Here is a 10,935-nt window from a genome sequence, read left to right on the forward strand (position 1 = left end):
TACTACAAAAATCTCCATAATCTGAAAATTAAAATGACAATACAATAGACAAATTTGCCTAAATAAAGGAAGTACAATGACTGACCACAATTTTCCACTTTCCTTAACTATGATTCAATGGATCTTTCATCTTTGATTTGTCTTTCATAATCCTGTTTCTATCCAGCTAACTTCCTATATATCAACTACCATCTAAGTACTTTAAACCTACAACATCTGTACAAATTACAAAATGATAGTACTATTTAGTAATCAAACAAGTCAATGGTTAAGTGACCCATTCGATAGTTCTGAATCAGTTTTTTCTATCTGTTCAATGACAAAATGATCAACTATTCGCACGGTATTTACAGGGTCCTGGTGAAGGGCCTTAGCTCTCCATTTGCTAGGGAACCTCTGGAGGTAACTTAGTTCTTGTGGCTGTTTACACTCTCCGTCCCACTTTGGATCCAATTTCCACTCTTTTGGAACCTGCAAAATCATACATTAAAGTGTAAATAACTCATATTCAATTCAAAATGATCGACTGCTTCTTTGATCTTTTATTATTTTATCTTTATTGGGATATAGCGATGTTACCTTATCGACTGCAAGGGTAAAAACTTCAAGATTGCCTTTGCTATTGATGTGAAACCGAGTAAATGCCTTGTAATTTGCAATGCGGAGTGATGAAAATGCTTCATCGAAATGTATGTGAAGCCAATTAATGGAAATGTAAAGGTAGCTTCCAAGTATCAAAGAAACCACCGGAGTTGATAAGACCCAAAAATAAAGGAAGACCGATGCATAATATATTACAGCACCCCCTCGGGAGAGAGAATCCATCCCATTTTTGCAGATATTACTCCTGGTAACGGCCATTACCTGAAAGTTGCATGCATGAGATTAGAGGAAGACACAATATCACAGAGCAACTGAATCGTCATGGATCAACATCGCCTATCATGTGATTTCTTACCTCAGGAACGTCAAAACCAGACATGAGATACTTGATACATGCTGGATAAAGGCCAAAGGTCCATTGTTCTATACGTTCCCTAAGGCCAGTTGGATCGGGAAAATGCTCTCTCTCCACAGACCGGTACCATTGATATAAAGTGTGATAACCTGAATTACAAAGTTTAGGTTTTAAAGAGGAGACAAATCAACCGAATCACACATTGAAGACGACATACAAAACCTCACCTGAAGTTGCAAGTAATTTATGCCGAATACATATCTCAACACCTAATTCCATCAAGAGCATGAGAATCAAGGCAGCAGCCAAGTGCGCAGATACATGAAGAATCCCAATTAGTAGTCTCTTTTTCCAAGACACCTTAGAAGGAACAAAGACTATCGCAATTGTTAGAAGTAATATAGCACCAGCTGCTGATACATATGAGCATCCCAGCATATACATAAAAGCATCCCACACTGAGCCAAAGAAGGTGCTCAAGCGTCCCGAGAAGGTGTTGTCTTTTAAAATGTGATCTAGCTGACACTGGAAGCAAATGGGAAATGATTAGTCATCCTTGCACAGAAGCAATACATCTTAGGTTCATTAGAAAAGTGATACTATATAGTGTTCGCAAGGACTTCAAATTAACATGCTACTGTTTAAGGAGGCATGAGGTAGTGAGAACAGATGCTTCGGACAAATCTAAAAGAATGGATCAAAGCTCAAAATTACCTGTGGAAACATAGAAAAGACCAACATGAAATATATCATGCCACCAATAACATCGAATTGCCAGTTTTTCTTCCTAAATTTCAATATATTCCCTAAAGCAATCTGCAAATGTTAATAAGCATGTCAGCACCCAAATAATACATCTGACCAGAAACTTCATTTTTGATAGGTATCTGGCAGAAAAACTTTCAAAGGAAATTTTAGAATTTATACCCTGCTTGAATCTTCAAAAGTTGGGTAAGACGCTTTGCTCTCATATGATGTTCCACAATATTCCTTGAAATTCCTGAAGACATGCGTAGGGTGCAAAAAAGCACCTCCACAACCATTAACAAGTAAATGCTGGACATAAACAGGCCTATTTGATGGAACATATGAGTGCCGCATATAGTGATGCACATCTCCAGCAATCCGTAGTCTACACCTTCCTTTCAAATGGTCACGTATCAAGTAGGTAACATTCTTTCCAGTCACGTGATTAAAGTACCCATCAAGAATCCAGTTAGGCTCATGTGTCATAATGATCACAGAATCATTCTGCCCGACCTGAACAAAGCATCCATTAAGAACGGATAAGGATGTTCTGTAGACAAATCCTTTGCTTATTTAAAAAGAGAACAAGACACGAAAGATCCAATAAAGAGCGATTTAGGTAACATTATTATATATGAATTGGCTCCCATAATCAACTATGTCTAGAATTCCCAAACACCAGCCATAAACCAACTCCGTGGGCTTCAAAAAGCTATCAGTCACTAATTGCTCTATAAGCTCAATAATCTTAAGCTCATATCAAATCATTAGATTGAAGTAAAACACAAAGGAGGAATACATGAATCTGGAACTAAGAAGCACTAACAATTTAGACAAGGTCTTGTTCACTGTTATGATATTTGAATTGACAGCTTCCATTCACACACTAGCAAAGTAGTTTTCAGGTTTGATTAGCAAGAAAAGACTGCATGGAATAATAATCCCTAATAGATGTAAGCGTAACTTAGAACTAATATTGAGAAACCTTTCTCATGTAATTACAGATTAAAAGCATTCTCATGGAAAAGTTAAAAACTGGGGGGTAACTTCTTTTTCCTTTAAATTGGATTGATAAAAAAGGACAACTGAAACACATCCCATGATTATGAAGTCCAAGGGACACTTTGACACCGATCTGCATATAACATCGACCTTATTTAATAAATAGCAATATGTTTGAATAACGACTATGCTCATAGCAGAAAGGAGATACCTTATCCCTCACTAATTCTGAGAAGAACTTGAATTGGTATATGTCAATATCACAATGGAGAGCAAGATCAAGACCAAATACCCACCACCTGTTGGGGAGTTGCAGAGCGAAATAGCTTTTCTTTTGAGGCATAAACCAACCACCCAACCAGCTTTTGTGACAAATGTACCTCATATACGTCTGAAGCCCATCAAACCAGTCTGCAATTCACGAATGGACTTCGATTATCATTAAAAAAACATCAAGATTAAATAAGCCATACTGCTTGACTGAAACTAGAGAATTTTTTTTTTTAAAAAAAGTCCACAAGGTACAGGCTAAGAAGCTGTACTAACCATGGTTTCCAGGGATGACAAAACACTGAGGTCCATCATACCGCCTAAGTTCATCCACTTCAGGAGGCAATTCAGGCTTACTTACAGCAATATGTTCTTCCTTATACCACATAGGAGGCTGAAGAGCATATTCAAAGGGACGAAAAAGGCGCTTCTCATATGTAAACGATGATGGATTAGGATACCTATACAACACGAGAAAAAAGAAACAATTATTGGTTTAAAAAATTCAACAGCATACTGTCGTGGTGTTGTTAGTTCTAAATGAAGTAAAGAGGTGGAACAGTTTTTTTCTGAATAAAGATGCAAAACATATAGAGTTCTCTAGAACAAAAAGAAGGAAAAAAAGAATATATGCCAAAAAAAAAGTATATGTATTGGCCCACTGATAGCTTGCTTCGTAATACACCCAAAACTGAGAGGATTGGACATATATGCCTTTAAATTCTGAAGAAATGAAGTTGCTTCCACACCAAATTTTTTGATATAATGGCCAGTATTAGAGTATCTACATTGAAGATGCCCATCCAATTTTCAGTAAGTTTGTCAAAATAGTTCTTATAGATCAAATGTCTTTCATGCCAGTATGTTGCCTTCCCATTATTAGTAAATGTGTGTGTCCAGTCCTCTAATGTGCTAGTTTTGATATTTAAATTAACTGATTTGAATGACTTTGAGTAGCAATTTCTCTTAGCACCTGTGACAGAGCCTAGGTTTCTGAATAGTTGGTATTTATGTATTGTAATCCCATCTAATCTCACCTCAACTTCACTGTTATGTTAGGTAAACTTAACAACAACAACAACAACAAACCCAGTGTATTCCCACCTGGTGGGGTCTGGGGGGGTAAGATGTACGCAGTCCATACCTCTACCTCTGATGAAGTAGAAAGGCTGTTTCCGATAGACCCCCTTATGTTAGCTAAACTTGCAGCACATATATTCTTACTTCTACTTATCTTAAAACTAGGCCTTTTATCATTACTTATTTCTTCATTTATTTTATAAGTTTTTATACCACAAATGATAATCAATCTGACTAGACAAACCACACAAAAATACCATATCTTGTAAAGATCTCCTCAACCTGCACTTGATGCAAGTATAAAAGAAAAGCATCTACCATGTAGTCACTATATGTTATCATTAGATGGACCAAAAGCTGCACGAAGTAGATAGAAAAGCTAGCTTTGGTCACTAAAAAAAAGGGGCAGCCCGTTGCACTAAAGCTACCGCTATGCACGGTGTCTGGGGAAGGGCCCCACCACAATGGTCTATTGTACTCAGCCTTGGTCACTAACTTCACAAAATAATCATCATGAACTTGTAGCTTTGTCTAAAATGAGAAACTTCTACGAGCAACTTGGAAAATTGATACTAGTATATAACAAATTGCTCCAGAAATCATTGGTATGAAGAAACTAGGTGGAAAGCTTGAACAGAACCAAACAACTTGTACAAGATCTTAATGCTACCTGGTGCCACACACATTATTACTAATGGCATGGGTGCAAACTTGGTCAGTGTAATTAATTTGTCTGTTTTAAGACATAAGATGGCTATCAGAATGCAAAGACCATCTAATGGTATAAAGAGAACTAGGATCTTACGCAAGGTCACCCCCAATAAGAAGCATGTCTCCACGTGGAAGTGTACGCATTGACCCATTTACTTGGAGCCTGAGTGAAGGTTGAGCAAGAAGCCGAGCCACAGAGTAGGAAGAATTTCCACCATCTCCTGTATCAGCCATGAAGTCAAACCACAGACCATCCTTCTCACTAAACTGATCATACAAAAGATCCTCCTGCTTAGTCCCATCTTCAACCCTGCTCATAGCAGCCTAACCATCGGATAATTTAAGACAACGTAAGGTCAATCCAACTATCCATTATAACCACAAGGAGAAAATGGCCAGACTAATTAAATTCATGGAATAATTAATCTACTTATCGAGCATGTTGCCTTTAATCGACAAAAATACAAATCCATTATACACTTGTCATTTCATTAACATGTGCAGACTTTGTATCAATAGGAGGAACATTTTGATCCTTGATCCTTCTAAAATCTTACAAAATATAAAGATTGCAGCATCTCATAAGTCTTTGCAATAGGAAATTCACTTTAAAAGCTGAATATATTTTGAAGGAATTTAGAACATCATATTTGTTACCTGCATCATTCGCATATCAAAGCGTCCAACAAACAAAGTTACGGAGACCAGCAGGTCAAACATTGTCTTGAATAAATCAGCAGATGTCCTGCAACCAGCATGTTCCATTAAGAAGATTGATGAAGCTTTTTTCACTACAGAATACAGACCCCACAGATGGGAGGGGACGTGTAAGAGGTATAATGAAAGAACATACCCTGAATACCAAGGAACCATATCCAAGAACTCAGGTTTCGTTTGCTTTTTCTTCAATTTCTCGAACTCTTTGAGTGACAAAGGACGTGACAGAGCCCATCTGTTAATCATTATAGTTTGAACTGTTAGCAGACAAGAAACTCCAGCAGAACGATGCTTACAATTCACTCCAAGCAGGCAAAATCAGAACAATGTCGCGGAATAAAACTATGCTCATACTTTACTCAATTGTTGCTCTATATTAAAAACTTTCTAATTTTGAATAGGTTCTGTGCCTTATCAAACCAACCAGGTAGGGTTTAAAGCATTACTCATAATAGCAACCGGAATACGGGTGACTTGCTTTTCTATAATGACACTATGATACATTTGTTATCATAAGAAAAGCATAAAAGCTCTTCATCATTAAATGATATTTCTACAAAGATGAATAAGGGGCAAGCAGTTAATGCCATGGTGATGGCAAGCTTAACCCCTCGATCCATTCTGGAATCTGCAGCGTCTCAGCTAAGTAACGAAGTAGAACAGATTTCCTAACATGTATAATCCAGTAAGAATTCTATGTTTTCGTTTGTTTTATATATTAATCTGAGAAATTGTTCGCTTAAAAGTTCTTGCACGGCAACCACATTTTCACAGTTGGATCCTGTGCAGCAAACGCCAAAATGATATCTTAAGATCTGCATCTTAGCAGCTGTTTCGAAGGACACCACCAGAAAAGGAATTCTGCTATGCAAACAAATATTCGAGCTACTCACCCTGATGACCTTTCCACAACATAATTTGCAATGTAGAGGCCAATAAAAGTGGCCCACAATGAATATAGCGGAGAAATTTCATTTGACGATTCTGCACATGATCCGTTGCACGTTAACTGAAAGGTAAAAATTCAGAAGAAAAAAAGAAAAAAGACGACAGCAGCATAAGATCCTCCATCATATCAAGTAGGAAATATGAGACAAAGGAACTGTGAGAGGTAATACCTCTCCATAGATAACCCATTTGGACAAAAAAGGGTAATCACTGGCTGACCCAACAGGAGCAAACCAAGATTTGCAGACTTGATCTTTCAACTCAGTCATGCCTACTAGTTTTGTAAGCCAAGTGCTCCGCTCTTCCTTGTTCCAAAATGAAAACCAACTAGAATTCCTCCGACCAAATGTCTTTTCCCTTGCTACAGCAAGGTTGCCACAATGACTATAAAACACACAGCATGCTATGCTTAAAACCTACAGCGATGATGAAGAAATAAGTCAAAGGCCACAATACTTTATATCGTCTTACAAAGTTTTCGAAGAACTTACAGCACAATTTTGCACAATTGTCAGGATCTCAGGTCTTTTTCCAGCCACGCGGGCAACAAGGCCAAGATACCAAAGCCCAAGAAATATAACATGGAAAACGAGAAGAATAAAAATTGACGAAACAAATAAGGTCAGAAACAAAGACAGGTTCATCCTGAGATCTACTCCCATAGATAGAAAACTGGGAAGATGATAGAGAGCAGCCAAAAGTATCCAGGATATATACCTGAAAAATTAAAATCCTTCTATTATCAGTATCAATTTATTTTAGAGTGAAGAGTCAAAAACACACCTATTCCGGTTTTTTGAGTTTCATACCTGAACTATCAAATGTGTGAGTTTCTTATCTAAAATATCACCAACTATTTATCAAAACACACCTCAACTATCAATTGTTCACTTATCTTACCTGAAATATCACCATCATCTTTCAGGCAAGAAAAGTGAATAATTGATAGCGGAGATATGTTTTGATAAATAGTTGGAAATCGTTTAGGTAGAAAACTCAAACAACCAGTAGTTCGGGTATGAAACTCGAAAAAGCGGGGTACTTTAGGTTTGGTTTTGACCATTTACTCTTTATTTTACTAAAGGATTAGTCATCAAGCCAGATATAGAAACAAAGACTTACCATCGACTAAAGTTCGAGTAACTTGGTTTGATTGTCTTCCCTATAAACGGAGATGAAAAGAAATAAAAGAATCCAAGCAGACAGGTGTACATTGACCACCACTTGACATTGCTATCTAACTTCTGAATAAGTGTATGCAAGTTATCTGATGATATAAAAAATAAGCATCCCACAAACACTGCAATGACCAAATGCCGTGAATGCTCATGTGGATACGGATAAGAATGAGTTAAGATCGTCCTAACTGTCTCCATTTTTAGAGTATCAAGCAGACCACTGGACTGCTTATCCAACCTCATTCAGCAACCACTATTATATCCCCACCGCTTTGCTCGACGAAAGTTCCTCCCAATGAAATCTACTTCACATGAACCAAGTGCAAATAAGAGACAAAACAATACATCTTAAATTCTTAGCAGCAAATAATCTATGAACGAGAAAAATGTATCCAGCGCCCAATTCACAAACAACTTAACATTGAAAACTATATCAAAAGAACAAGCTTTGCAGGTGCACAATCTTCTACAACAAACAACAACATACCCAGTGTAGTCCACAAAGTGGGGTCTTGGGAGGGCAGAGTGTAGGCAGACCTTAGCCTTACCTTAGAAGTAGAGAGGTCGTTTCCCATAGAACCTCGGTTCAAGGAATAACAGTTCAAAGTAGTCCAGAAAAAGAAGTAACGGCAGTACAAGAAACAACATATCGTTACATAAACTACATTACAACAATGTGCTAATCTACTCAGTACAGTATTGATTTTGAAGTAGCCACCTATGTTGCCCGGACTCTCCAAAAATGCAGTTTGAAGGTTCCAACTTCCAACACACATTGTTCAGACATTTTTAAAGAGTCTAAGCAACATAATCAACCACCAATAAAGATTCAAAATTTAGCAAAAAGGGACAACGATTCAATTAAAAAAAATCTACAATTTCTATTCTCAACACAAAATCTAGAACATGCTAAAAAAGACAGATTAAAATTCTTTAACCCAAAGATGGATACATAACTTCTCACATCAAAGTACAAAACTGTGAAACAGAAAGAACAATCAAACAATATAAATCACTAACAACAACTCCATTAAACTATCTTCAAGAAATGAAAAATACCCACAATTACATCAACACTAAAAACCAAGAAAACTTTATCTGATTGATGAAAGAGCAAACAGCCAGTACTATATGATTGGTCTGTTTTTATACATGTAAGGGGCAAGATTTCATATTAAGAAACAAAACATCAGCATATTATATGAGTACATCTGCAAGTAGAAGGAAGAATAAGAGGATATTCCTTAATCAAGAAACCAAAACCACTAACCGTGTCTCTGAAATGTCTGGTTTTTTTAACGACTTTTAAGGTAGAAAGACAAAACCAGAAATGCAAAGTACGATAGATTGAAAATTCTGGAACAGTACTGTCATGTGTCTGATGTGACCCCCCCAAAAAAAAAGATGGCTATTTGATTGGCAACTTGGTGTAGCCAAACATCCAACAGCGATTTTGTTTGTTTCTTTTAATGTTATGCTTTTTTGAGTTTCTTATTTTGCACTTTACTCCGTAGTTATCCATGTTATTAAAATAAATATTTAATAATATTTATTCATGACATTCGTAAAAGTCAGTGTGGACTCAAGCGTAAGGTTAATAAAATATTTATTTTAGGCTTCAAAATATTGAGATTTTAAAAAATTTAATATAAATTTTATGATTTTAATTTTATTTAAATAATATTAAATATCATAAAATATAAAAGATAAAAAAATTAAATTAAATAAAAAGGAAAGAAGAACTGTCTACATTTTATTAAAAATATTTTAATTTTTTTATTAAATAATCATAGTAATAAATAAAGTTTTCACAATAATATTCAAGGTAATGCATTGCAAATAAATGATTAGCATCTTATTAGTTAAAATTAGTCTTTACTTTTATAAATAATAAAATTACTATGTGAAGTTAAATGTTTAATGTCTTCTAAGAATACTACACTAAAAAAAAGTATTACGTAAGAATAAGAAAATAACTCTAAATTATCGATAATATTTTTGCTGTGTATATATATTTAAAGCCTCATATTAATATTTATCTTTAGATCGCTAATTTTATGGAGATTGTCTTGATAAAAATACCTTTAGACCGCTGATTTTATTAAGACGGCCTTGGTAAAAATAAATGTTGGACAATATTATCATATTATTCAATTTGAAAAACTAATTGATAGTTTATTCATTATATGTATTTTATCTTAATTATTCACTATATTCATTAATAAATATATTTTTAAAATATTAAATTTATTATTCTCTTCATTTCATTTTGGTTGATTATTTTATTAAAAGTACTTGTCCCATATTAATTGGTTATTTTATTAAATACAATAACAATAACATATTTAATAAATTCCCACATAGTGAATTTCAAAAGGGTAAAATATACGCAATTCATATACCACTATCTCCAAAGAAGCAGAGAGACTATTTCCCATAAATCCCAAGCTTAAGACATAGAGTCAGTAAATAAGATTGTAATAAAATATGAAATAAAATAAAATAACAAAAATAAAACTCAACCACAAGCACTCACCTCCCCCAACCCACCTAACTAGAGAGTCCATTCTCTGTGGAAATAAAGAAAGTATTACTTCCTTTATTTCAAAAAGAATAATTTATTTTTTTTTATTTGTTTTAAAAAAAAAATATTTTAGTAATATTTAAATTTTAATTTTTCACGTGATTAATTTATGACCAGAAGGTTAAAAAAATATTTTACTATATTTAACATAACTTTAATTTAATACCATAAAATTTAAAACTTTTCTTTATTTTTTAAAATTTTAGTTTAAGTCAAAAAATATTATTCTTTTTTAAATAGATGGAGTAATTAAAATTTTCTTATATTATCTTACAATTAATTTTCTTTTTAAAAGTATTCACACTAATTTGTAATTTTATTTAAAATAAATTAATAAAATTATCATTTAATTTATAATTTTTAATACATTTATAACGAGAAAAAATGAATAATAATAAAATGAGACAGAGGAGTATAAAGATGGTCGGTGGTAGTACTTTTTCAGAGGTCGTTGGATTGTAGCACGCCACGTAGTAGGACACGTGTTCTTTTTTGCTGTATTTTGTTAACTAACCATTAACCTTTTTATATTTATGGTATCATAATAATAATAATAATAATATATAGGGTGTGTTTGGTATGATGGAAAATATTTTTCAGAAAATATTTTTCGGTTTTTCCTTGTTTGGTTGCAACAAAAGTTTAGGAAAATATTTTTCAAAACAACTTATTTTCCACATTTGATGGAGAATGACTTCCCTTATGGGTAAGGGAAGTCATTTTCCAGAAAATGACAAATG

The 10,935-nt window shown here is 34.3% G+C and overlaps 1 protein-coding gene across 6 annotated transcripts; it reads right to left on the minus strand.

The window, feature by feature from the left end:
- On the minus strand, positions 1–9,028 carry LOC107867130. Of its 6 annotated transcripts, none has more exons than XM_047411188.1 (16): positions 8,882–9,028; positions 7,556–7,913; positions 6,925–7,150; positions 6,604–6,849; positions 6,379–6,494; positions 5,622–5,720; positions 5,426–5,513; positions 4,863–5,092; positions 3,254–3,438; positions 2,919–3,118; positions 1,886–2,218; positions 1,673–1,774; positions 1,186–1,483; positions 959–1,107; positions 580–864; positions 1–471 (listed from the first exon to the last, which is right to left on the minus strand). In XM_047411188.1, the coding sequence occupies exons 2-16, from the start codon at positions 7,852–7,854 to the stop codon at positions 262–264; spliced, it is 3,066 nt and encodes a 1,021-aa protein (XP_047267144.1). In that variant the 5' UTR covers positions 7,855–7,913; positions 8,882–9,028; the 3' UTR covers positions 1–261. The 6 variants fall into 6 exon arrangements, with proteins under 6 accessions (XP_047267144.1, XP_047267147.1, XP_047267148.1 ...); XM_047411191.1 differs by having other exon boundaries at positions 8,675–8,890; XM_047411192.1 differs by having other exon boundaries at positions 8,671–8,890.
- Between the last annotated feature and the right edge of the window lie 1,907 nt (positions 9,029–10,935).

Source organism: Capsicum annuum, chromosome 4 (assembly GCF_002878395.1).
Source record: "Capsicum annuum cultivar UCD-10X-F1 chromosome 4, UCD10Xv1.1, whole genome shotgun sequence".
In the NCBI taxonomy this organism is placed as follows: domain Eukaryota; kingdom Viridiplantae; phylum Streptophyta; class Magnoliopsida; order Solanales; family Solanaceae; genus Capsicum; species Capsicum annuum.

Coding starts and splice junctions, on each gene's coding strand:
- LOC107867130 (XM_047411188.1), bottom strand. CDS start 7,854: ATGAGGTTGGATAAGCAGTCCAGTGGTCTGCTTGATACTCTAAAAATG. Junction 3,439..4,862: donor CTTATTGGGGGTGACCTTGC/GTAAGATCCTAG, acceptor CGTGTTGTATAG/GTATCCTAATCCATCATCGT. Junction 3,119..3,253: donor TGTCATCCCTGGAAACCATG/GTTAGTACAGCT, acceptor CGTGAATTGCAG/ACTGGTTTGATGGGCTTCAG.